General features: G+C 45.5%; 1 protein-coding gene across 6 annotated transcripts in view; it reads left to right on the forward strand.

Moving 5' to 3' along the window:
* Positions 1 to 26,612, forward strand: part of SLC12A8 (solute carrier family 12 member 8) — a 58,275-nt gene extending 31,663 nt beyond the window's left edge. For 4 of the 6 annotated variants that reach the window (XM_066999972.1, XM_066999974.1, XM_066999973.1 and 1 more), the window contains 9 exons: positions 1,913 to 2,026; positions 8,820 to 8,907; positions 10,028 to 10,115; positions 13,504 to 13,650; positions 16,467 to 17,136; positions 17,977 to 18,074; positions 20,410 to 20,527; positions 22,858 to 22,918; positions 25,537 to 26,612. In XM_066999972.1, the coding sequence (XP_066856073.1) occupies positions 1,913 to 2,026; positions 8,820 to 8,907; positions 10,028 to 10,115; positions 13,504 to 13,650; positions 16,467 to 17,136; positions 17,977 to 18,074; positions 20,410 to 20,527; positions 22,858 to 22,918; positions 25,537 to 25,702 (1,550 nt within the window). In that variant the 3' untranslated portion in view covers positions 25,703 to 26,612. The remainder of the gene's footprint in view (positions 1 to 1,912; positions 2,027 to 8,819; positions 8,908 to 10,027; positions 10,116 to 13,503; positions 13,651 to 16,466; positions 17,137 to 17,976; positions 18,075 to 20,409; positions 20,528 to 22,857; positions 22,919 to 25,536) is intronic. The other 2 variants (XM_066999976.1, XM_066999975.1) reach the window with 2 other exon arrangements.
* The last annotated feature ends 592 nt before the right edge of the window (positions 26,613 to 27,204 follow it).

Below are 27,204 nucleotides of genomic sequence, written 5' to 3' on the forward strand. Positions count from 1 at the left end.
TGCCAGTGTGGGATGGGGACTGTTCCAATTAGGTGAAAGAACACTACAAAGAAAATGCAGGTAACTTGTGGGTGAGGCAAGAAACAGAGCATGAACTTCAAACAGGGTGATTTTGGTTAGACTCTTTGGTTAGAGTCCAGATTCCACTTCACAGGGGATTTTTAAGACTGTTGGGCAAATTTTTATGAAGAGGGACATAGCGACAGCCAGTGCAGCTCTTGAAGCATGAGTTGGAGGTCTGCCTATATCCCTGATTCCTCAGGGTGAGATGAATATTTTCCCCACCCCTTTTATTCTAATAACGAAACGTTCACGTTGCTGTGAGGGTCACATGAGGAATTGTTTGATCGCAGACCAACATTTTCCTCAAGCAGCTTGATGGAAGTTCTGCGGCTGTGGGCGCAGATTGCAGTGAAGTCTGTAGGAACATCATCTGAAAAAGGGAGTTTGGGTCTGGTCTTGCAGGAACTTACAACGTGCACAAATTCCCCCTTTATTTCTACAGAAGCTGCGCTTTATGCAGACTTCCACGAGGCCCAGAGGTCAGGATGTTGCACTGAGCGTATTCCTTTTAAATCTCGTCTGTGGCTTGTTCTTGTGAAGATTGCTGGTGCTTTTAAAAAGACTAGCAGCAGGAGACCTTTTCTATCAGTATGTTTCCATCCATGTTTGGGTAACACAATGAATGCAGATGTAGTAGGAAACTTTTGATTATCTATAGGATTTTTCTGTGGCAACTTCAAAGCTCTGTGGTTAGTTATATTCTGAGGCTTTAAATGGATATGTAGTGTGTTCAGAACTCTTATTTAATTTTCCGGTTTAATCTATTGTCCAAACATCGTTAATGTTGTCTTTGAGGCATGGGACAGCTTTGATGGAGTCTTTTTTTAATTTCTGGCTGTCACCCTGTGCCGCCATAAACAACATCCTGCCTGCTAATGAGAAAATGCAAGTTAATGCAGTCACATGTCTTGTGGAAATAGATTGGAGTGGCTGGAAGAAAAAAGAAACCAGCTCTGCTCACCTCCCCCCACAGCTAGCACTAGCATTTGGAGCTCTGACGGGGAGGAGAAATTTCCACAAATGAGGACACTCCATTGCAAAGCAGCATTACCAGCTGAAAATGAAATTATTTCATAGATGTATCTATCTTTAATTCTTTAATCTCCTCTTGTGAGTTATCTTTTCTACTTATAAACATCTAAAACCTCACCCATTAAATACTGTGTTGGGCTCAAGTGTTCCTGGCAAATTCAGGCTTGTGGAAGCACTTGACTTGTCAAAGCGAGGGAGCCAGGTACACCGGTAAATACACGTGAAGCGGCGGCATGATGTTGCTGTCCTTTGTGTTGCTTCCCCCGCCCTCCCATCTCCTGACAAAGTTTCTGTTTAGAAAGTAAAACCCGTGTGCGTGTATGACCTTGGAAAAACTTGGCGGAAGTTTGGTGGGGGGCACAGCCCAAGGCAGGCCAGCCTGGTGTTTGCTCTGTGTTAGGCGGCATCCCCGTGTGCCGTGCTAAACATCTATTTGGAAGTGAAGGATTAAAGTGGCACGGGCAAATGAGAATAGGTGTTAGCTGATCTCTACGGCAAGTTTTCCTCCATGGAGACATTTCACAGGCAGGTGTCCTGCTTGCTTGCAGGCAGGGCTCAATATATGGGGCAGCAGTGCCCACATCGAGCAGTACAACCACTGTGCTCGCCATCAGCTACGGCCTTCCCCGGCACTTGCACCCGTTTAACCACATTTACCTCTTCCCCCCAGTAAAAAAAAAAAAAAAAAAAAAAAGACATTTGCCATTTCAAACTACCACTGAAAGCAGGTAGTGTAACCACGCAGGGGCAGGCCTGGTGGCTCTGCCACATCTCTGTCACATCTGAGGCTTTCCTCTCTCCCTCCCTGTGTCCACAGAGCACGGCTTCGTTGGCTACTCCGAAGAGCTTTTGTTCAACAACACACTGCCGGACTACAGCCAGGGGGAGTCCTTCTTCACTGTTTTTGGAGTGTTCTTCCCAGCTGCCACAGGTACTGTGAGTTTTATCCTCCCCTTTTCCTCCACAGGCACATCTCCAGATGAGCAGGAGCCAGGGGGGTTTCTGCAGCCCCTTTCGGTGAGCACTCAGCCAGAGCAGACTCATGCAGCCGATTCAAAATGTACGGCCTTTCCTGCAAAGCCTCAAATTTTGCACAGTTCTGTCTGGTTTGCTTGAATGTGCTCTGCTTTCTCTCTGTGGCCAGAAACTGTTCCTCAAGTCTGTGGGTCGATCTGATGGTATCATTCCCTCGTTGCCAAGGATTAGGCATTGATCTCGACCAATGCTTCCAGGCCACAGGATACCAAGCCTTTTTAGTAGTGCCGATCATGATTTATTGTGCTCGATAAGCCTTGTGATTAGATTGTGCTGGACAGGTGGGAAGGGGACAGGAGGGCTTTCCCTCCAGCCTCGCGGTGGCCGAGCTGGATTGGTGCTGTCACTCAGGATGCTGACTATCTGCACTGCCTGCTCAGCAGAGCTCAGGTTAGTTAAGTTTAATTGGATGCTTTTGTGTTATTCCTTCCCCTAAATTAAGAGGAAGATCGATGTCCCCTCTCCACAGCTGGCACTCTGTAGTGGAAATGAAATAGCTATCAGTTGGAGTTACAATACCTTTTGTTAATGCTGGTTTTTAAGCTATAAAAAGTACTGATTATAAGCAGTTTCCATAGAGATGAATCCTTGGATTATAGGATGAATTTGCAGAGGATTAGCTCTAAGCAACTAGCTGAAAGTTGTTGGCAGAATTGCTGCAGTACAGAGAGACAAACTAAAAGGTTTTGTGAAACGGATCAGCTGGAGGAACAATCTTCTACCAGACAAAGTCAGATACACCTAGAGCAGGATCTCAAATTTTCCTTTGAAATCCTCTCTCTTGATTTACCTGGCTGGCTGTTGCCCCTGGGTAGGCTTCCTCCTGGAAAAAAGAGCCTGCCTGAACTGTTGGCACTGTGGAGAAGTTGGCTGCTGCCCTCTTCCTTATCGTTTTGTCTGGCCCACACAAGTCCCCCAGCCACAGAAAGAGACCTTCCTCGTGAGCCCTACCACTGATGCAGGAAAATGTTTTTTTTTTCCAGTTCCCTGATTACAGAAGAAGGAATAGTTATGACAAAGCAGAAAATTGTGATGGTTAACCATATTAAATGGTTCTCCATCACTGCTAATGCTTGGCTGCTAGGAAGGCGGCCAAAGCTAATAGATATAATTTATTTAAAGCCCTGACAGCCTGTTAATTTGTTAGTTAGTGGTAGTAACACCAGTAATAATGTTAAATATTCTCCCAAAATACAGTTTGGGCTGATGTGTAATTACTTTGGTCGCTGCAGAGCTTTTTCTTGTGTTCTTTTTAATTGCTTGGTTATTTAGAGGATTTAAATTGTTCTTTGGAGCAGTGGTGCCATATAACACCACCATTGTTCCTGTTGTTGCTGCTCATAGCACTGCAGTGTTTAGGAGCCTCATGAAAGAAAACACAGCGCTGTGTTAGGTGCTCTACATGGGAGAACTTGCGATCTGATTAAGAAAGATTAAAAAGGCAGGAGATGGGAGTCGTGACTTCTCCGCTCCAGATCACAGCTGGGAGCCCAGTGCAACTTCAGAGGTACTGGGAACAAAGCTCCCATCTCCGAGAGCTGGTGCAATGCCTTCTATTGCATGCTTACCTATGCTGGGGGCTCAGTGCTGGGGCTGCAGAGGGGACACCAGCTTTCTCAGTGTCCCACGTGCTGCAGCAGAGCTGCTTCCCACTGCGTTGTGGGCGAGAGGATGCTCCCTGCCTGGAGTCGGCCTCAGCCCACCAGCAGGGCAGGCTGTCTGCGAGGCTCCAGGTGACATGTCAGGGAGGGTTTGGGCAGTGGTGTTAAGAGCAGACTAGATAGATGCGATGCAATCTCCAGGCCTCTTCTGCAGGGCAGAAAGAAAAGGAGTGGCAGGGATGTGTGAGCGTTGCTGTCTGGCTACACCTCTGGTTTGTGCTCCTGTGCCATTCCCAGCACCATCCCAAAGTGGTTCCCACTTCTGTTGGGACTCTGTTGGGACCCCCTCGGTGATGGGGATGTGGCAGCATCAAAATCCTATGCACTAAGCTAGGTGCAACCAAAATTCAGGGAGAGTTTCAGCCGAACAATGTGCTGTTCGGTTTGGGGGTTTCCTTTGAATGTTTGCTTTGGGTCAAAGTGATTTTTCAATGTTATGTTTACCTTTAATTATTAAATGTTTTGTTTGCTCTTTTTAATTTCTAGCATATGCTAGTTTGCAATCTAAGATGCTGTTTTGGTTGTTGGTTTTTTTTTTTTTTTTTAATGTAGGAAATTGTGAAACAAGATGTTTGGGCCTTTCTGTAATGAAATGTTCATCTTTGAAGTGAAACTATTTTGATGTCCTCAGGATAAGCTCTTTATTCTCCCCTGGAAATCGTTATCTGAATTCAGCTGGTTTAAGTTTGATCTCTGGGACGCGCTGGAAAGTGTTTTATAGTTGTCTATTTCCACGCAAAATAGCTTAAGAAACTATTGAAGAAGACGACTCAAATTTGCTGGCTTAAATCGGAGACTATCACACTTGCTATGGAAGATGTGAATATACCATATAGAGATGCTGTGCGTTAACCAGATGTCTTTTGAGTATTTGTAATTACCTTAACGTGCATGTTTTGCTGCCGTGTTGTGAAAGGCGGCTCAGCTACCTGTCTAAGCAGGGGTTTTTGTGGGGAAGGAGGCTCAGGAGCTGCCTGCCCACATCACGCATGCGATTGCTCAACAGCCACGCAGCTCTCAGTGCAGCAACAAAATGAAGTTAAACATTTCTGTGGTGCAGCGAATGGTTTTCTTTTCTACTAAACCCCCAAGGTGTACTGTTTAATGAAAGGAGTGTGTTCTCATGTGATGCGAGAAAGTAAGATGATGTTTGAAGTGGCGTTAGTGGAAAATGTAGTTGTACTGACACCAGTTCTGAAAAAAACACCATACTTGGCACTTGCAAAATGACAGCAAATAGATTTAGAAGTTTTGGGCTAAGTTATCAGATGATGTAAACTGGCGCAACTCCACTGGAGCCTATGGAGGGGTGCCAGCTTACATCAGTGGAGAATTTGGCCCTTTAAAAAAAATTAGCTGCAATTCCTATCTCAGATTTTCCATTCTTCATCTCTTGGTGAAGGAAAAAAAAAACCACAACGCTTTTACACTTTATAGTGAATTTGCTGAAAAATGCCATGGGTGTTTGCAAGCAGTTGTATCTGCAGGTTGTAAGCCATAGCTGGTAGAGCTGTGTGCCAGAGCTGGTGGAGCTGACGACTGTGTCTAACCTACAACGTAGGTGGTCCCCTCGTGCACGTATCCACCGTCTGGATGATTCCCAGGACAGGATTACGCTGGGAATAGCAGCAATGTACAGACTGTCTCGGCCATAATTTCCTGGCTGAGCTGACCGTGTTTTCATGCTTCCTTGTCCAGAAGCTTTGTCATTATCTGCTGCTCTCCGAGATAATAGCCAGTGTGGAAAATCCAGCCTGCTATCTCGTTGGAACAGAGAGGTGGGTAATTTTCTCCGTGGACAATCCGCAGATAGGATTGCTTGAGTTCAGACAGGATTGGCCGTTTCCTTGGGGGGTAGGTCTGTGTCTGGAGAATGAAATGTCCCAACTTCTTCGGTTCATTGAGTTAGTAGTTTTTTTTTCTTCTCTCGAGTAGCTTAAGTCTCTGGAAACCCTGTTTTTGGCTACTTTCAAGGCAGACTGGTTTGCTGTTTGGCAGGGGGGTGACCGAAGCTAGTGCTGGTGAAATTTGCTCGGTTCCTTTTGTCCTTTCATTGAAGAGTGGGGTGATTAGTCTGCTGCTCACAACGATCTTCTCAGCACTGCTCTTTGGCAGCTGACACCCTGTCTGGAAAGTTACTTTTTGGGTGGTGGTGGTGGAAAGGTGGCTTTGGCACGGTGTGTGCTTCTGCACTAGCAGATTCCCCATAATCGCAGCACGGAGGAGACAGCTTTGGGCTGAGTGGCTGGGAATACCCACGTCAGTTCTTTCTGCGGTGGCCTCGGCCTTTGGCAGTGGAAGCTGTGACACCCTGGAGACCTTGGAGGTTGTGAGGAAAGCTGGTGGTGGTGTGCACTGCTCTGGGTCTGACCCCATGTCGCTGCGGGGCAGGGATCAGTCATCGATCTCAAGATCCCACTTATGTGGGTTCTGGAGGTCATCTTCTGGCTGCTCCTCGGTATGTGTGGGTCTGTGGGAGGGAGGCAGCGAGGTGAGCGGGGCTGTGCAGTCATCACTGTACGGGTGACTCACATGGCTTCAACTTTTTTCGTATTCGGTCCAGAAAACGCCATTTTGGTGTTTCCCCAGTGCTTTGCTGAGCTAAGAGCTTGGATGAGGAAGAGGTGAGTCAAGCTCAAGCTGGAAGATAGAGAAGTGGTGCCAGATATTTGGGAAACTTGGCCAAGAGGTACATTAGATAAACAGCTGTCCTTCTGACCACAGCTTGCTCCCTTTGGAAGAAAAATTCAGGGCATTCTGCGTTCTCCGCTTTGCCCTTGAAATGCAAAGTAGCATGTCACCAAAGAGCGCTTTATAGATGCTCCATTTAGTCTGATGTTTTTGACTGTTTCCATGGACTTCTGCCTTCCTAACTTGTCTCACCTCCAGCTAAGCTTGTTGTATAACCCTTGAAAAAGGAGCAGTGCTTGAACAGCACTTGGAAGCTTTATCCGGGGAAAAGCTCACCAGCTGATGGGCTTTTAGCAGCACTACTCAGATCTATGTCCATGGAGTAGTCTTCCAGGAGAAAATTAACAACTCGTTTTGATTTTTAAAGTCTTCAATATGGTCCCAAGGATTCAAATCTGGTCTAAATCTGGAAGACAGCTCCTCTGGGAGCGGAGAAGTGCCAGGGGCCCGCAGGGACTGAGAGCGGCTGCTGGGGCTCTGGCCCCGGGGGGGGGAGAGGATGACAGAAAGGAATGGCTGCTGGGTGGGCCTGGGATGATCAAGGGGAAGAGAAAAAAAAAACAAAAGAAAAGAAATAAAGCTCTGGATCCTTAGCTTGATGTGTTTGGCAACATGTGAGTGCCTTGTGCTCATTAGCGTGCTGTCCTCACAGCAGCACAGCGAGCAGAGGAAGTGTTATGATTCCCATTTAACAGATGGGGACATGGGGCTGTGAAAATGCACAGGAAAGCCCGGGATGGAGCAGGCAGTTGAGCCTCTGGTCCCTGATTAGCAACCAAACGTTTGCTCCCTAGTGGCCGTCGATCTGTGGCCGTGCAAGGTCTTTGGAGAAGACGCCTATCGGCTGAGCTGGGTTTGTCCCCTGTGATGTGGGATTTGTTCCACAGCTCCTGTCCACCCTTTGCTGAGGAAATCCTCCCAAGCAGCAGTCAGTGTTTGAGCTTTAACATGCAATTGTTAAATTGACCAGTTGTCCTTGTCTGGAGCTGCAGCCACTTGCATTTGCAGCCTCAGAGGCTGACTTGGTCACTCCTGTGCCCTATGAAACAGTGAATGGCTGCTGGCGTTGGCAGCTGAGTGGCAGCCCTACGTGCTCCCTGCTTTCTGCCTGCGAGTGCCATGCTGTTGGCATCCTCATCCTCGTTGCTCTTTGTTACTGGTCTCACCTGAGCTCCCAGCAGGGTCCCGTGGGTGCTGTGGACTGGCACCTGGCCCACGCGGCGTAGTGATGTTTGTCCGACATCCAAGGGATGGGACAGAGGTGGGCAGGAATTAATATGTCAGGGAGGCTCTTGGCCTGCCTTCAGATTGTCCAAATTCTCATCAGGAATCCAAATCGCAGATTCGATTAATTTATAGCAGGTATCTGAAATATTCTAACAAAATTTGTGGGATAATTTGATGAGAAAAGGCGTGCTTTCTTGCCAAGTCTTTTGTGACTCCCTCTTCAAATGTGGGTAAAGTGTCTTAACCCTTTTGTAGCTCGGGTTCCCAGTCTGAATGCAAAGATTTTAATCCTTTGCTCCATCCTGTTTCCTTTTCCTTTGTTGTTGGATGCTAATTTGTTAGGCTGAGGTCTGTCCCTTGTCATACAGTACCCTGTACTCTGGCCTAAAATAACACTTCAGTACTTTATTCTTAGTTCTGCGGTGTTTTTTCTGTGACGCTGGGACGATCACTTACCCGCTCAGAGCTTCGATTTTCCTATCTGCAAAGCAGAGATAATGCCAGCCTCCCGGAGCCGTGAGCGATGCCTGCGACGTGCAGGCCTTGGATGGAAGGTGCCACCTACGTGCGGAGCCTCTCATTCTGCCCTCTAAATGTGCCTGCGATAGCCATTAACAAGCACAAGCTGCTCTGCAATCGCGGCTGTCCCTTGTGAATGTGGGCACCTGTAATAGATCTGCTCTAACCGGCAGGGTCTGTGCAGGGTAGGACAACCTGCTGAATGTCTTGCAGTGATGAACAGTGGCGTTTTTCTTTTCAACACTCAGATGGCACTGTTTTCTGCTATGGTTGCATTAAGATAAGATGGGTTTTGTTTGGATTTCTGCTTTTTCACCCCCCATTCTCCCCCAGCATTGTTCAAACTGGACAAAGGGTTCTTTGTAGGCATGTTAGCAGTAGCTCCTTTCTGTTAAAGACAAGAGCAGTTACTTACCAAGCAGTTGATGGGAGCCAGTAACCCTATCCATGGCAGTGCAATGAAATGATATAGTTACTGTTCTGAAGTAATCGATTAAGTGACTGATTAAATTATATTGCATATTATAATATATGTCATGTATGCTATAACTTAGATTAACTCTAAATTGTATTTATGTCTACAAAACATAGGTGTGATGGCTGGGTTCAATATGAGTGGAGATCTCCAGAAGCCTGCTACCAACATCCCCCTAGGGTCTCTGGCTGCTATTGGCACCTCGTAAGTAATAGATTGGGGAGAATTTACTGTCTAGAGCCTGCCCTGGATGTGACCAACCCATTTTGTACTCCCATCAACCTTTTATTACTCAGCCATCTGGAAAATTAAAGTCTGGCTCTCATTCAAATCCTCATCCATTACCACCACCTACTCCGGGTGGGTTGGAGAGGAGATTCGTTAATGTGGATACAGTCAGTCCTTCCTCATTCTTCAGCCTTCCTCAGCTGGACGGGATGTGTGTTGGTGCTAGAGCAGTTGTGCTGCCGCAGCCCGGCTGTTCCCAAGCAGCATGCAAAGTGCTGCAAGGCTTGGAGCACGTGGTTTTGTCACTTCTCGCGGCTGGTCTCAAAGCGCTCTTGTTGCAAAAGAGGAAAATGCAGTTGTTATTATTGGAGAAAACAGTACCAAGGGAGATAAAATGACCTGCCTGCCTGCAAGGCCAGGGCAGCACAGGTGCCCTGCATCCCTGGGCAGAGCAGTCCCCCTGGGAAATGCTGTTTTCCAGAAGTAGTAGAATGTTATGTGTTTAAAATAACTGGTAAGTTCCTGCCTGCTTTCATAGCCAACTAAAGTACTTCTGGAAATATTGCATATATTTGCATACCCAGGTTCAGACAGAAAAGAGGGACCTTCTGAATTTAGTGGGATTCTTGCTGAAACTGGTGCTCATTTTCTTTTGAGTCAGGGGATTCACATCTCTGCTGTCCGGACTTTGCAGACAGCCTAGCTTATCCCTCTGACCGAGTGCTGGAAAAGCCAGAGATACCGAGGAGGATCATGGCTGAGGTAGTAAATTTGACACGTTCAACACTGCTGCCAGATGAGGGGACCTGCATACGGGCAGGATGGGGTTATTCCCAGTGTGCACATCAAGAGTGCAGGTGTCCTCACCTCAGGGTACCGTGCCATCACTCTGTGGCTCTCCCCACTGCGCTGCAGTGGGCAAGTGGTATGTGTGGGTGTTACACCGAGCCTCAAGGCTGCTGTGCAGGAGCAGACAGGACAGGGTGACTGAAGACCCAGTTTACAGGTTCTTGGCCTTCTTCTGGCTCTGCTGGTGGGCACAGTTCTCAATGGTCATGTCTGGTTGGTGAAAATAGTTTGTTTTTGTTGCTTGCAGGTGGTTTCTGTACATGGTCTTTGTTTTCTTGCTGGGAGCCATTTGCACCCGTCAGTCCCTCCGCTACGACTTCATGATAGCAGAGAAGGTAACTTGTTCAAAGGACTTGGCGTGGTGTTATATAATGGGGCTTTCAGATTTCCTTTGGCATTGTTGAACTCTTGAACTTCTCCCAAATCCTGAGCAATTTGGGTGCCCATCTCTCATTGATATTCGGGGGATTTTCCCATTGCAAATCCCAGTGTACAATTGATTTGAATAGCCTTGCATTCACCAGCATATCCAATAGTGCTGAATCTTGGCGTAATCACCCGGCAATAGCTTGAAGAGCTAAAATATGCTAATGTTGTCCAGTGATAAATGCTGTATCTTATTCAGTGTATCCTTTCTCATTGGTGAAAGCTCAGACCAAATTGAAATCTCTAAAGAGCCACGCTGCTTATCTTTACTAAGTCAAGCGAAGCTTACGTTTTCATATCGAGCGGACTGTAATTGCAGTGTGAGCAGTAACATTATTGAACTTGAGACGTTCCACGTTGGTGTATATAAATGAAGGAGGGTTGTAGTGTTACAGGCAATAAACGTTACCATTACAGGCCTTTGAAAAGAGAGCAAAGATTTTTGTGTGTTGCTGTCTTACTTTAAATAGGATATGTAAGTGCTAATTTTACAATATTCAGCATTATACAAAATCATGGCCTTACAATATATAACTGTTTTCCTAATTAATTGGAGATGTTTTCTGTTAATTTTATTTATAATATGATTTTAATCTAGAATGTCAGTTTGAGACTCGGACTTCATTTTCTCTCGAAGTAATTGTAGCCCTAGACTTCCTCCAGTCCCCAAAATAAGCTCCAGGTTATTGGTGGGGCTCTTATGACTTCCTGCTAAGGTAAAAAAAAAAATCTGTTTCAGGGAACAAAAAGAATGAGTCTGTGTTCTTTAAGGCAACGCCTTTGTTATGTAAATGAGACAGAGTTAATGGATGAAAAGTACAGTAATGAGATGGTACTTATAACTGAACCAGCTGAAGAGAGAGATTTTTGAAGCTATGTTTTAAGTTCAAAACCCTCTGAAGGGAAAAAAATGAAAAATCTCTCAGTAAGTGAATCTGGAGTTATTTAGTTACGTTAAATAACAAACAACAAAAAAGCAAAATCAGTTTTCTCTTCCCTTTTTATGGTACAATCCATATACTCATGTGGTTTCTTTATTATAAGTTGCTTTATATTTTAATGACTTTGTGTGGACAGAGAGAAGAAGAGGTCATTCATTATACATTGAACATGCAAACTCCCCGTTTTCATCAGTCACAGGTGAACGAGTGTTTAGTTGCTTTTCTGCCTCACAATACTTGTTTGGCTTTTTAAACACAGAAGTGAGATTCAGTAATTTCCCTTCTTAATGAGCCAGAAGTGCCAATTTCTTACGAAGTATTCATACTCTCTGTGCTTAAAACCAACAGCAAAACCTTTCATCAGCCTCAGTGAAAGGGACTCTTCCCCTCTAACCCTGATTTGAATGTCAAGTAGTACATTTAAATGCAAGCTTTTTTGGCAGCTAAACTAATATATGATGTATGGCACAACTGATTGTTTCTGTCGAGTATTTTTCAAACCAGGCCTGTACTGTAGGAGAGGGAAGGGAAGTTCTGCTCGTAAGACTCCCACGTCCAGGGTCTGTCCATTTGTCTGATGTAAGCTGATACCTGCTAATCTTTCCCTCAAGTTTGTTCTGCCCCACAAGATAAAATTCCCAAGGCAAGTGGATTTTCATGGTGAAAAGAAGTGTGTATTTGAGTGGCAGGAGACTGGTACGGTTCTGAAACACGACATTAATTTTACATGCCTTCCCTGAGCAGCAAGTGTTTTCTGTCTCTTTACCCAGTCTCCTTTTTGCCGCATGCTGATTTCATAGATAAGAAAAAGGCAGATGTATCTTCAATCATCTTTAGACATGTAAATTTGTGTAATTGCTGCTAATAAAGCATATGCCACCTGACTTCAACAGCAGCAGAAGCTCAGAGGATGCAGAAAATGGCAGCAGGTCCATTTAGATGTTATTTTCCGTGAGGAGAAGGGCAGGAGTGGAGGTCATGAAGTGAGTGAAGGTTGAAGGGCCTGCACCGGGTGCTGTTCCCTGGCACCGTGTCAAGTGCACCTCCACCTGTGCTTGCAGCAGTTGACACTGGGGACCCACGCAGGGGTACACCAGTCCTTGCTCCTGTTTGACAGACCCTGAGAGCATTTTGTGTCCCCAGAGGGAGAAAAGGGATGCTTTCAACTCCATCTGAACTTGGCATTTCCCCTCCAGCTTGCTTCTCCCTGCAGTCTGGTGAAGACTGATGTCAGCTCAGGGCCCCCCCAGGAGATGGCTGCACCCCCTCCCATCCCTGCCATCCCTCTGCTTGTGTGACATTTGTAGGAACTTGCTACGCTCAGACCTGTGTCAGACTGAGCTGAGATTAAGGAGCGTGTTCAAAAATCGTTTGGAAACATCTGGCAAACATGGTGAAAACAAGTCTTCCCATGGAAAAATGAGCTAAAAGCCTGTTATTAGCAAACCAAGAGAAAAACCCTTAAGTCTCTGTATAGACAACTTGTATTTTGGCCTGTAGAAGTTGCCCGTAACTACAGGGTTCACGAGGACCTCCCTTTGCTCTCCTTGAGAAAGGTCAGAGCTATCAGGCTTCAGCTGAACTTTGCAGAGTCTGTGGGTGCTGGTGGCCATGCCCGGCTCACAGCTTGCTGCTGCTGCAGCCCCACCAGGTTTCCACGCCTGCAGGAGGTGCTACGCGGTCACACTGGCAGCTCGAGGGGATGCTCACTACAAACTGGTAATAAAACCAGCCTTGGAGCACTGTGGCTTTAAAGAGTTTGAAGTTTCGCATTGGCTGAAGGAAATTCTTTACTCGTTTGAAGACAGGAAAATAAGGTCATTGTATTATATCCCTTGGAGCATATTTTTTTTGAGATGCCATTTGTTTAAGTGGCAAGTTTGATTTGGTTTTACTGCAGATTTTCTTTCAGGATTGGTTTTCCCCTCTGGGACGCAGGGGTTTGTCTTCCTGTTTTGGATGGTTGGAAGCCTGGGTAGCTTTTCCTGTACGATGTGCTCTGTATATAAGTGATCTCTCCTGAAATAAACTCACTTCCAGTTACTTAAGTGGAATCTAATAGCTGCTGCTTTGCTGCAATTGCTCCAAGTGACAAAGAATTTCTTGGATATGAGCTTGTCAAATGGCTCTGTTGGTACAGGATGTTCGGTATTAAATTACTTCTATGGGGTAATTTTCCCGTATTAATTGCTTGTACATTATACCACAGACCGGTTAAATTGCTGCTTTCCCAGGCTCAGTTCATTTTGCAATGTTACAAAATGCAGGGGGTTTCTGAGTATATATGTGTTTAAAATCACTCGCAGGTCTTCGAAGAATGAAGTAATCAACTTTGCATCCTCTCTGCTTCCTCCAGGTATCCTTGGTGGGTTTCTTGTTTTTGCTAGGGCTGTACATCTCGTCCCTGGCCTCCTGCATGGGAGGGCTCTACGGAGCACCCAGAATCCTGCAGTGCATCGCCCAGGAGAACGTGGTCCCCATGCTCGCCTTTCTTGGACACGGGGTTAGTGATCCTTTCTCTGAAATTACTGTCAAAACCTAACCTGAGGGAAACTGTTGATATAAGGAGGCAGTATTTCTGTGCGTCTGTGGGGCAGGATGAGATCTGTGCACCACATCTCAGCCATGCCCTGCCCCAGAGCTGTCAGTCCTGTCGCCGTGCCAGGACAGCCCTTCCTGGGCTGTGGGACCTCCTCCTTTTGGTCCTTTTCTTTTGAGATGTCTCCAGGAAAACAGCCACTTATGGTACAACTTTGCCTGTGATTTGTTTTTGCAAACACCTGATCTAAGCCCATGCTGATCGTAATTGTGACCAAGGTACTTAGCTCTTCCGTGCCCTCCCTTTCAGGGCAGAGGCCTGAAGCTTTTGTCTAACCGCTCTGGTCAGATGGATGCTAGCTGCCTCTTTATCTTTTTGTTCTTTTCTTCTTCTTTCCTTCACTTTCTCTTTGAAATCTTCCTACCTTCTTTGGTGACCTCAGAGCTGAGTACATCGCTAGTCCCAGTGCAGTGGATTCAGTTTGTGCACGCTGGAGAAGAGGACACTTCTTTACAGGGTGAGGTGTCTTTTGGGCTCCATAAAAATAATAAAAAGAGAGTAGATTTAAAAGGTTAATTTAGGGGGCTGCTAAGCTTTAGATATACTTCAAAACAAAGCCTTGCTTTGAATATGACAAGAGGCTTTTTCCTTGTCCCAGTCACTAATCCTCATTCACATGAGTTGTTCCCCTGAGAACAGTCAAAGTCCCAGTCACTAAGGATTGTGTAGTCTTGGGCTATACGTTTAGAACAAAGTATTTCTTATGGACTTCCCTTTTTCTAAACAGGGAGAAAAAAAATTCATTGCTCTAAATAACCTGCAGCATCTAACTGTCTGTACTGAGCAGCTGGGAATATCTTAAGATGTTATACTCCTTCAGAGCAGCTTATAAATACAGGAGAATATTTCACAATAGTAATATTTAAGATTGTTTTATAAGTATAATTATCTCCTCTGTCATTTTGTATTTCTCAAAGCAATTCTTGAAAATTAAAGTCAAGATAATAGTAATAAATATAGGAGAATCAGGAATGGTAACAACAGCAAAAACTTCCAGCGACTGAGGATAGTTGTCAGGCACTCCCAGAACAGACTGTTCTGCATGTGGCAACACTTGCCAAATTGTCAGCAATTTAGCCCTAGGACTGCAAAATTGATTCCCTTTCTTCTCTGGTTTTCTGTCTTTCTGTAATATTTTCTCCTCTGAACTCTGTCTAGGCAGAGTGCCACAGTGGAAGTGCTCAAAAAGAGGTGAGACGTTAAAGGCAGATCACTTTACCCGTTCCTTCTCTCTGCCACCTTGAAAATTGTCTAGATTTGGTTCATGGAGAGTGAATAAATGTAATTTGCCCTTAACAATCTGTTCCACATCAGTTCTTCTTTTCCATGGTTTAGGAAAGTGTTGTAGTCAACATAACCCCAGCTAATGTGAAGGACACTATTGTTTTCTGTAGTGTTAAACCTAAGCCAGAGGCATCCTGAGATCGTACCATCTGTTCCCTATCTCGCTAAGTCTTTCTAATACCTAAGATGTTTTCTGAGAACCGTGTTCACTTATCCCTGAGACATATTTCTCATTTCATTGTGAAAAGGCGTAAGGTCCAGAACCGGTCCCCTTTTCTATTAATAAGTGTGGAGGAAATAGAAATAGTTTCCATTTGAGCTGTGTGTTTATTGGAGAAGCACATGCAGTAAATGAAAACGTAGAATGGAAAATGTTCCCTGTCTCGTGCTGGTGTTGGTGTGAGGGTGCTGTAAGAGCACCTTCCCAGCACGTTGCTGAAGTGCATCCCTCAGCTGCCACACTGCTGGCAGAACTCCGTGTTGTGCCAAGAGAACTTAAAGCATTTCCTTTTGATCCTTTTCAGAACCGAAGCTTGTTCTTAAGGGACATTGCCATGGTTTCAATTTCTACCTGTCTTTAGAAAGTACTTGGAGGTGAGGAGTACGGGACAAACCCTGATCCCAAAAGGGCCTTGGCAGGGGCTCTGATGGACACTTAGCATCGTTTCGTCTGACTCTCTAGCAATGACTGAGAAAGGGCATATTAGACCTAGGGTTAAAATTTGTGAGCTTAGTCCCCCTGAATGTGCTTTGCTTTGTCTCTCTCTCTCTCATTGTCTCCCTACCCTAACCCTACCCCAAAGGAGAAGAACAAGCTGTGTTTCTCCTGGTTGCCTGCCTTTCTGACTGATGCCTGGCATTGCTGGTGCCCCCAGTGTCCTTTAGCTGCTAAACCTTTCTGCTGCTTTCCTCCTGGTACTGGGCTGATGCAGCTTTGGTAGAAGGAAGGAGGAGATGCCAAGTACAGTCCCAGCAGATCATGGATTTAGCTCAGCCTTGAGTCAGGGCAGGGCCTGAAGCTACTGATAAAAAATGGCACAAAAATTAGAAATGAACAGTTAACTCTAATTAACACGTTTTGTTGCCATAACACAGCCCAGACTTCCCATAGGCCCCACATGTCTCTCTGAAGGTTCATTGCTGCTTTAATGACATACTCTGAGATACAGAGTGAGACTTGATGAATTTTTCCAAGACAAAAATTGAGTGAGGATCAGAGGTGAGGTGGGAACTCAGCAGCTTTTGGCTTCCAGTCTGTTCTTTAATTTATTAAGCCAATGGGCCTCTGCTTGTGTGCATGGGGGTGTGTATTTCATGACTATGCATGTACCTGCAGACTGTCAGGGTAACCATTCTTTACAGCTGAGCCACCAGGGACCCTCACGGCAAAGCTCACGAGTATTAATTTAAATATGTTTCTTTTATTTATGTAATAGAAAGGACCCAACAGGACTCCAGTGGCTGCAATTTGCTTAACAAGTCTCATTACCATGGCTTTTGTCTTCATTGGGCAAGTGAACGTTCTTGCTCCGATAGTGACCATCAACTTCATGTTGACATATATTGCTGTTGACTATTCCTATTTCTCAATCTCTTTGTGCTACGATGATCAGCAAAAAGCTGGCAAGACACAAGTGGAAAACGCTAAGCCTCACTCTTCCCAGCCTTTGATTTTCAACAAGACCTCCAGCCACGCATCAGATGGAGTAATTCAAAGCAGATCGAATGGCACCTTGCTGGAATTCACAAAAGACATGGACCAGCTTTTTAAACCATTTCGTAACGAGCCAAGTGCTAGCAAAAAAGGAGCTGAGAGTTTAACCCAAAAGGTCAAACAGAAAAAGGTGAAGAAGCCAGCCAAGCAAACGTTACAAGACAGCTTTCTTCTGGATCTCGATCACGATGCTCCTCCAGCTCAGCATGGCTGGGATGAGACTGCAGAGCCCCACCACGAAAGCTGGCAGGACCTCACTGAGCAGGGCCACCAGCTGGAGGTGGGTCCGTACTGGTCGCCTGCTACAGACACCCAGGGGACACCTGAGCTGCTGGAGCAGGGGGAGCAGCTCCACAGCCAGGCGCTGGCGCTCTGCAGCCAGAAGGTGGAAGGTGAGTGTGTAGAAGATGGGCATCTTCATGCTCGCAGGGAATTATCTACAATCTTAGTCCTCCTGGTGCTTTGCTGGAGGCAGGCGAGAAACTAGCTTTATACGGGGCTGTCATTCAGTGATTCATAGCAATAATATCTTTTATTACAGGTGAGGGTAGAGTTCATCATAATGAATCACAGGAGAAGTTCCAATGTAATTTCCCGTGGAAGATTAATCACAGGAAAGCAGGCAGGACTGTATTTAGTGTAGGGCTGTTTACTGCATACTCATTATTCTACAAATGCAATCTTAACACTGTACATTAAAAACATTTTGAGTGTTATCTTGGGCCTTATTTCACCATGATGTGGAGTAGGAGGGATGGAGCCTTGGGAGACTAAATCTCTGGCTGTGGAAATGAGATGATCCCTATGCTGCAGGTGGAGGCTGTAATTTGTCATCCACAGCTAGGAATCTGAATTTATTTCATTGGCAATATGGGTGTTTTGCCACAGAGGTAGTTGTCTCAGATCTGTAGTCTTCTATCAACATTAGTCAATTAAGCTTCATAAACCCATGTGGGGGAGAAAAGAATTGTTTCTCTTCTTTTACAAACATGGAAACTGCCTCAGTTTCAATCACAGGCAATGACTTATGTGAGGCCTAAAGATAGACTCAGTACCAAAGTTGTAAATTTTTTTTTTCTTGATCACCTTTTCTGCTTTCATTTTAGAAATTTTGGTTAAACTGTGCCATGCCCAACTGTCAGCTAGAATTTCTGGTTTGGTTTTTGGCAAAGTAGAAAGAGACCAATGCTTCAGCTCATTTTTAACATATTTTTTTTCTTTTTCTCCTTTAGAATCATCTGTAAGGCAACAAAATCTAGAACTGGGAATTCAGCAAATTCCAGAATCATTCTACTCCCGATTCTGCAATCACTGGGTTTCCTTTGCTGGTGTAAGTAATTTTCTTTTTATTTTGAGCACTGGTTTGTGACTGCCGAAAATGGAAGGAAATTCATCACTTAGTGTAAATACACTCTAGTACTTTCAGATGGCTTTTGTTTCTGGTATCCTAGGAGGTCACCTGAACTAAATACTTAAGAGACCATAGGCCCAGTGGTTCAATTTAAGAGAAAGGTAGATGACATTATTTAAAACAGCAACAGCAATAAATAAACAAACTCCAACATCTTAGGACTTTTCTAGAATTAAACATACATGGCTCGTTGGGAAAAAATCACCGTGTCCCTCTTTTCACTGTGAATCAAACAGCCTGCTTTTTCTTGCCATGGAATGGACTGAGACATCAGCTTCAAAGATGTGTTATTTTTATATATGAAACAGTTTCTGCAAGCTCGGGGTGGGGTTTCATTAGCACTGAACTCCTGATCAGAGCAGCCTGGCTGTGAAATTCCACATTTTGAGGGAGGAAAGCAGAGCATTCCTCCAGCATGTTACTTTAAAGAATAAATAACTTTTAAATAGCTTGTTCCTTAAGCCACTGAAGAGTTTAAGACATTTAAATTCTTCTTGGGAAGATGGATTAATGGGCAGATGACAGGAAAAGGGTCAGATATGGATAATGAGTGAACCATCTGGCTTTGCTGCATGGATTGGGATTTAATAGCTGTACGTAAAACATAACAAACACCCTTGAATAACATACTGAACCCTTCTAATTTAATCCTCAGATAGAGTTTGACACCTACTTTTCAAATTTGCTGCTCTGGCTGCCAGCAGCCAACTACTGGAGAAAGGTCTTGCCAGACCGTGGCGCGGTGGGTGGGATGGATGCTGGAGGCTCCTCTCTAGTGATGACGTCTCTAGGAGGTTGCAAGCTAATGCTCTCTCTGGGCTCAGTAACTAACGGGGCCCCCGAGTGCTTGTCATCGTAGGGTTCGGAGTGGTCAGCTCTGCCTTCGTGGGGGAATTGGCGTAAAGAGATGACTGATGTGCTCATTAAAGCAGATTTGGTTTTCTGTCAATAGTCAGACTTGGGATGACTTTGCAACAGAGCTGAGGAGGGATCAACAGTGCAAAATAAAATCGCAGAAGAAAAATCAGATACACTTTTTCATCCAGGCTCCTTTCCCCTCTGCCTTGTCTTCAGGCTTCACCAGCCACGTCAGCCGTGACTGCTTTAGCTCTTACACGTTGTCCCTTGTCTGTGCCTAGCCTGATCTGTGAAGATGCTGCTTCTGCCCCTACTCGTATGCCCCTTGAGCTACTTCTAACCCTGCAAGCTGGTGAGGCTCCAGATACAGCTTCATGCTCCCAAATAATGACCCATTTGGCTGATGCGGCTGGGAGCTCCCCGTGGACTAGCTAACACTTCCATGACCTACAGCTGGTGTATGTTGGAGTAGCTCAAGCAAAAACTGCCTCTAAGACCTGAGGCAGCTCACTAAAAGCTACCTGCATGCTGCTGAAGGTGACAGTGCAAGCCTGTGCTGTCCCTTGTTTATGACTGAGACCAAATGAGGCTCCGTATAGCACAGGGAACTCCTTGCAGAGAAACCTCAGCCATGCCATACCCAAATCTTTTCTGGTAACGCTAGATAGAAATACTTTATGTGTGGCCAAAAGCCACTTGCCACAGAGCACTCTGGAGGCAGGAGATGACGTGGTTCCCCCAGGGACCTGCACCACAGTCCTCAGCTGCTGATGCCCAGGAAGGTCCATCCACCCATGTGGTTGTGGCTGCTGTCGTTCCTCCCATGGGCAGGGTGCGGGCTGTGCAGTAGATCTCGCGCAAGGAGAACCTTGGCTCTGTCCCCATCATGGGGCGTTATTAAGAGGCAGACACCTCAACAGAAACACTCATCAGGGTAAAGCTGAGTGTCTGCGTCCCAGGTCTAGACAGTGCACAGCTCTTACACAGCACTCCCGAGAGGGCCTAAGAAAGATGGAGGTGCAGAGAAGCCATCAAAGCACTGGTTTTACATGAATTTGAAACACAAGGTTCAGCGTTTCTAGCACTAAATAAATAAAAATGCAGTTACTGATGCTCTCATAACAGCTTGAGAACCCCAGTACTGCCTCACTTATTAACGAGGTTTTATTGGAGTTGCAAACCATGCTCAGATTGCAAGATTCAAGAATAAATTGCTGAAACCATGTGAAGCTGCGTGTGAAGGTGGGTATTCCTCCTCGGGCACGTGCCGCCAGCTCTCCCATGCGCCAGAGCAAAAGATGATCAGAGCTTCTCTGGATTATGCAGAACAGCAGTCAGATTGACAGCAGTATACCACCTTGCTCTGGAGCAGCCCTAAACCTTGTCTTTTCAACAGGCAATCGTGTCCCTCATCATAATGTTTGTCATTCAGTGGATCTACACCCTTGTCAGCCTGGGAGCAGCAGTTATTCTGTATTTCTACATTGGCCAAGTGAGTCCAGGACTCCCCCTGGGTGGGTAATTTTTTTCTGTGTTATTAAATCTGCTTAAAAATTCATTAAGCTTTAATTTAACTTAATTATGAATTTTGATGCTTGTGTTTAATATGCAGGTGGCACAGTGAGTGATGAGATTTAATTTCTTTGGTAGTTTCAATGCATTTTATGTCTGGCTCTTTAATATTTGATTCCAACTGTAACTAGCATTAGCTTGATAGTTTGCACATTGTGCTTGCTTTTCGGCTGTACTGTACTTTAAATGGCAAAAGCAGATATTGAGACTTAACAGGGATGGCAGATTGCAAAAGTATCGCGGCAATGAGAACAATCTGTTGTAAAAAATCTGTTATAAATACATTTTAATAAATTTAATTAACCGGTCTAAAACCACCTGAGAAAACTTTAACGAAAACGGGAATTATGACAAGTATCTCATTAAATCTCAGCATTCATAACTGCAAAACAAGAGAGCCTTTTGATTCCAGATCTAAACAGGCTGAATATGTTAGGAACGTAATCTGGGAAAATACTCTTAGGCAAAGGGCTTTAAAAAGGTCTGTGCATGTGATGGGCTTAAACAAGTTCAAAATTAAATATTGAAGCACATTGAAAAAGCAGCTCATAATTGCGTACCCCTTGGCACGGAGGCAGGAGAGGTTTGCGTTGGTCTGCTTCTGAAGGGAGAGGGTGATAAACACACAGTAGGTGCCTGCTTACGTCCATATGCATACATATGTATGTAGGTGTATAATGCACACGTACCTGCATGCATGGATGTGCAATGTTTTGTTCGGCACCTGTGAAAACCTAGATGAGAGAAGTCAAAAGAACCTGAGTTTGTGTCTTTTAAACAACGCAGAGGTAGCCACCCGTGTTTATTTAGATAAAAGGTCATTAGGCATTAGGGAAGTAGATAACAGATTTCAGAAACCCATGCTGTGAGAAAACAAAAATGGGTTGTCATTCAGGAGCTATCAATGTATCACTCACCAATCTTTCTACTACAACTGATTTCTTTTTTATTTATCTGTATGGGATGGTGGAAAAGAGTTGCTGTGAGCAATCTGAGTTAGCGTAAGATGTCCCTGCTCTTGGCAGGGGAGTTGGACCAGACGATCCTTACAAGTCCCTTCCACAACCCACACTGTTCTGTGACTCTGTGAATTAGTTCTTCCTACTTGCCATTTTGTATCTTTTGAAATACGTAAGTTTTATTTTAACAACCTTTTTGTACTGCCCCTAAATACTAAACAAAACACAAATAGTGTCTGCAGGCCTTGGGGTTTTCTTTGCCTTTGCTTACTCACTGTTATATCTTTGTTATTTTCTTTTGAAATATTTCCAAAAATGACTTTAAAAAGAATTTCTCAGTGTGTGGAAGATTATGGAAGGTGATTTGAGAAATGACAAAATTAAACATTTTTGTCTTGGTTTGTTTTGCACATGCGTTCCCATGCATACTGTAGAACAGCACATGGCAAAGAAGTTAAAAATGAACATGCAAACTTCAGCCTGATTTTTATTTGGTTGTGAGTGAAAATTATTTTTGCAGTCACACCACATCAAATGACCCATTTTGTTCTTCAAAAGACTGCATGACCATTCTCTACAGAGAAGTTGTGAGACACTGTCTTGAGAGATGCTCTGAAGTAAGGACTAGATGAAAACCTCAGGAGCAGTGGCTCTGCCACAGGAATGCTCCATGATTTTGATGGGTCCCTCCTCCTCCCTCTTTCCCTCCAACAGCCTAAAAAAAAAAATCCAGCAGTTGTTGCTGGGTCTCTGCTCTCCTCTCTATCCCTCACCACAGACTTCGGGGGCTGCTTTTGCTGCACTTGTCTGCTCCTGCAGTTAGCCAGTGCAGGAAATTAACTCTACAAAGAAGTCCCAAAATAAACCTTGGTGTCTGTCTAATAAGTTAAACCAGCTCTCCGTGGGGACAGCCAAGAGGGAGCAGTGAGACCTTGGCCACCGTGGCTAGGGTCAGCTGAGCAGCTCTTTCAGTCTCCCCATCCCTGCAGTGGGAATGGTCTTTGCAGCCTAAGGAGAAGGTGCTGCAGCTGGTATCTTTGCTTTGGCCACCTATTTGCTGGTATTTTAACAAGCTGTCGGTCTGGGAAGGAATTGCTGTTCTCCATATGAACTTTGGGTTAGATTCTCGGCAATCATTTAAAAGCCACAGCGAGTGGGAAGACTCCAGAATTGTTCTCACAATTGCTAAATCTTTGTGTACTGAAAGCTAGTAACAAACATGTCAGTTTGGGATTTTATGCAAAAATTCAATGGTGAAATGCTGTTACGAGGGAATTAGCAACATACCGACTTTTCATGCCTCTTCTTTGTAGGAGCAGCAGCGAATTTCAGTTTGTTCAGCTGGATTAAGTCGGCTTTGATCACCTCATGCAGGTTGGTACCAGTCACTTGGCAGAGATCGAGGCGGTGCTCCTTGTTCCCACTAATGTGCATGGGAAGAGTTGACCTGCTCTTTACCTCAAGCAGTCTGTCTGGCCCTTCTTGGGGACCTCAAGTTCTTAGTTAAAGGCAAATAAGGCTGTTGGCTCCAGTTAGCCCAGTGCTGATGTATCCCAGTGGCTGAAGCTTTCTTGATCTTACTGTTCAAATCCCAAAGGTCTGTGCTCAACCTTGGAGGCTCAGCTTGAACTGAAAAACGTGGTAGTAAATGAGGAGTGGGAGACTCCAGCTCTTCCACCCGCGGCAGGTGGTGAACTGCTGTGGTGGTGGTGGAACAGGTACGCATCTGCCAGCTGGGCTGGAGTTTCAGAGGGGAAATTTGGGGGGAAGCAGCAATAGCTGCAGGGGCAAATAAACAAGTTCTTCAGTGAAGCAACCATTCAGTATCAAGTTTGTATGGGATTGCAGCAGAAAATATCTTGGTGTTTTCCTTCTCAGAAGGCCTCAGGGTTTTTGTCTGGTTGGATATTAACTGGTTTCGTTAATTTATTTTGATCCTATTAATTATTAATTCTGTCATGGTTGGGTTTCCCATGGGGGGTAATGACCATCCGTGCTGCTGTACAGAGCAGTGGGATTTGGGGTTCCTAATCTGTTTGTCTGTTTTTCTATTGCAGTGGGGGATCACTGTAGTAAAGACCGCATAACATAAGCTGCCAGGCATTAGGTGTGCAAATTTGGTGGCTTCTTTAAAATAAATGAAGGTCCAGGCACTTAGGCACGTTGGCACATGTGTATGCCTGCCTTGCAAGCTCCTGTCTCTGCCCACAGTCCCTATAATATGGCTACATGCCTTTTGTGGCAGAGGTGGCTCAGGAGAGTGGCCAGAGGTGATGGGACCTCTCTTAGATCGCCATGGAAGGTCCATGGCACGGCTCAGAACAGACATGTCAGGTCTCCTGCATCACCATCCATCACTGCCTATACCAGACCAGTGGATCTCCCCAAGTGTGTGGGGCTGCCCTGAAGACCCACCTGTCCTGCAAAGCTCTTTTGCTGTGAATAGCTTCGTTCACGCAGCTGTGGCTGCCTCTCATGGCAGTTGCATAAAGCTGCACACTTCTCTGTTAGCGGGATGAGAGCCCAAGGCAGACAAGCTACACAGAACAGGAGGAGCGAGGGGGTGTCAAGGGTGTGCACTATGCTTTGTGCGTGTCTCATTTGGAATAAGGGGTTGCCCCCTCCTTTCTCCCCCTCACTCACCATGTCTGCTGCACTCTTAACATGAGCCAAAGCCAGGGGTGAGGAGGAGAACAGGGCGCACGGGGCCGTGCTGGAAACGCTGCCAGAATTACTCATTGCACGGTGAGTCAGACCCCGCTGCTTTGTGTCCCAGGCATTTAGCTGTCCTGTTCCGCCTCGGTGTACAGCCGCATCCACTGCCTGTAATTTTGCCTTGTTGCAGCTATGATGATGGAGCAGTTTTTCCTCCCAGTTGTCCCTCGGCACTTTTCAAACCTGCCTGTTGTCAGATGCTTCCTGGGGGAGGCTGGTTGACTTCACGGACAGCTGCCATACGTGGCTGGGAGTAGGAAAGATGAAGCTAGCCCTTCTGGAGAGGCAGCCCTCGTGCTTCTCGTGGGCAGAGGTGTCACTGGTGCCGGGCGTTTTGTCCTGCAGGTTATCTGGCTGGCACAGGCCTCAGCGCTTTGATCAGTGCAATCGATGAGGAGAGGCTCCGCCAAGGAGGATGGAGTGAGGAACTGGCAGCAGCCCAAGATAGAGACTGATCTTACTTCTCCCTCCCCTAAGACTGCAATCTCTGAGCCAGCCAGCTTGGTAACCTCGTCCTTATGCCAGGGATCCTGCTCATGCTGGCACGGACACAGTTTTGGCTTTGCTTGGGGGCTGGGTGGGTTGTTTTGAAGCCCACCTTTGCTGCGCTGGAAGAAATTGCATTGAAATCACTTGCACGTTTTTCCTCAGCCACAATTTCTTGAAATCCAAGCAAGACATGTTAATGAATTTGAGGTAAAGAAGTCATTGCATTAGAGTGCAAGAGCACTGAAAGCAACCAAGGATCCTTGGCGCCTTAAAGAGGGCTGAGTCAGTGTTATAAGGTCCTCCAGTTTTGATTTGCAGGTGTGCAGTAATGTTTTCTTAAAGTTGGCCTCCAGGAAAAAGAAACTGCAGGAAAGTCTCCTCTTTTATTTAAAAGAGGAAAAGAGTTTCCAGCCTGGTCTCAAAAGTAATTGAAATGTACACGAAAGCTTAGGAAACTATAAGAAGGATATTTTTCATTAGCAATAGTTCGTGCTCCTTCTTTTCCTGCACCATCTGGAAACTGGCATAGCCGATGTTTGGAGCAATTCCAAAGAGGAAATGTATTTGCTAAGAAAATGTATATTTTCCAGTGTTTATGAGGGACGAGGTTGAAGTACAGTTTTTGCATGCCTTCTAGGAAAGTGACTGCAGATTAACTCTATGCCTTCCGAGGGCAATGCAGCCCCGTCTCCAAGCGCCCTGCCACGAGCACGTTTTTCCTTGGTCCAGCCGGGCGCGTGGCTGCTAACGGCAAGCAGCGGGTCATGCCTCTGCTTCTGTGTTTGCAGGAGAAGGCCATCTCCAAAGGAGCAGATCGTTGTGACACCGGCCTTTGCGACAGTTGGCATGGAGACCACGCAGCTCACCGAGGAGAACGCAGACTTTGCCTCTCGAGACCGCTATCACCAGTCCTCCCTTATCAGCAGAGAAGAGTTTGTGAATCAGTTTCAGTGAAGGGGGAGGACAGAAAAAACACCAAGCTGTCGTTTCTGAAAGGGCTGATAAGTGCTAGTCACTGCCACAGGGCCTTGTGAAATACTTGAATGTATAGGGAAAGGATGTGAATAGTTATTTACATATTCAAGGCTTGTTTGTTTATGCAAACTACAGCATGACCAGGTTTCAAATCTTATCCGAAATGGAGGGGGATAAAACCAACACGCAAATGAAAGGGCCGATCCAGTGAAGTGATGAGTTACTGAGAATGATATAATCCTTTTAAAGAATTCAATTATAAGCACTACTGAGCTCTGAATACTGTCGCTGCTGTAAAAGCTTACAACACCCGATTTCAGACGTCCTCTGGGGGAGCAGGGCAGCAGCGTGCATTGTATTTGCGAGCAGTGACCTCAGATGCAGGAGCCGAGTGCCCGGTCCCAGCTGTGCCACCGATGGATGCGACCTTCCAGGTCAATTCACTTCTCCTCCCAGCGTGAATTTGCCTGCTTGTGATACAGCAATTTTCTACCTCAGCGTTTCAATTACCAAGGTCTTAGAAAGTACTTTAAGGTGTTAGACAATAGGCCAGAACCAGTGGCAAGTGCAAGAGGATTATGAAATATATTCATAACTGGAATCGAACCTGCGCGTTTATATGCAGTAATGCAGTATAATGTACTCTTCTCTACTGTGAAACCACGAAGTGATGCCTTAGCATCTTTTCATAGTGTGGCTTCCCACATCCTTTATGAAACAAGAACCAAGACCTAAAATCAAAGCTATCTCCAAATAGAGCATCTCTTGGATAAAAGGAGAGATGATTCAGAAGTGCCTTAACAAAATGCATTTTGCTAATTCTGCTTCAAGCTCATCCTGTACTGAGCTTTATAGATGTATGCACCTAAGTAAAAGGAGGGGGAAATCACTGCCTCTCACTTCCTGTAATCTCTGATGATTTCAGCCATTAAATTATTTATTTCTTCTTCTGTGCAATAAAAACTTGAGACAGCAGAAACTCCTCTCTGTGCTAGCTGTGGGCACGTTCAGTGCCTCTGAATACCAAGGGCTGTTCAGGGCTGTGCCCCAGCGCTGGGGACACTCTGTCCCACTTTGTGGTCTCATCTGCTCTGGCTTTGGCTCTCCAGGTTTCTTAGAAAGGGGACCAAGGGAGACTTCCAGCTGAGATGAAGAAGAGAGCGATCCTGCAACACTGCAGAAAGCATATTCATTTTACTAGGTTGCAGGTATTTCATTAAATATCTGTAACCTTGTCTTTATTATGTCAATAGAAGCAAGCAGAAAATGGTGGCCAATGCTGAGCCACCTCACGTCATTTTCTGTTGGGAGTCGTCCTGTCAGGATTTCTTGCTGTCTTTTTGTGTTGGATTTCCAAACGGTGTGGATCTGCTGTTTAGATGTGCTGAAGCTTCCCCCAGGTCCGCTGGGGCCACCTGTGTGCTCAGGAGAGCCCTTCCCGTTCTCACAGCATCAGGACAGCTCTCTCAGTGCTGAATTAA

Source organism: Anser cygnoides, chromosome 6 (genome assembly GCF_040182565.1).
Source record: "Anser cygnoides isolate HZ-2024a breed goose chromosome 6, Taihu_goose_T2T_genome, whole genome shotgun sequence".
Classification (NCBI taxonomy): Eukaryota; Metazoa; Chordata; class Aves; order Anseriformes; family Anatidae; genus Anser; species Anser cygnoides.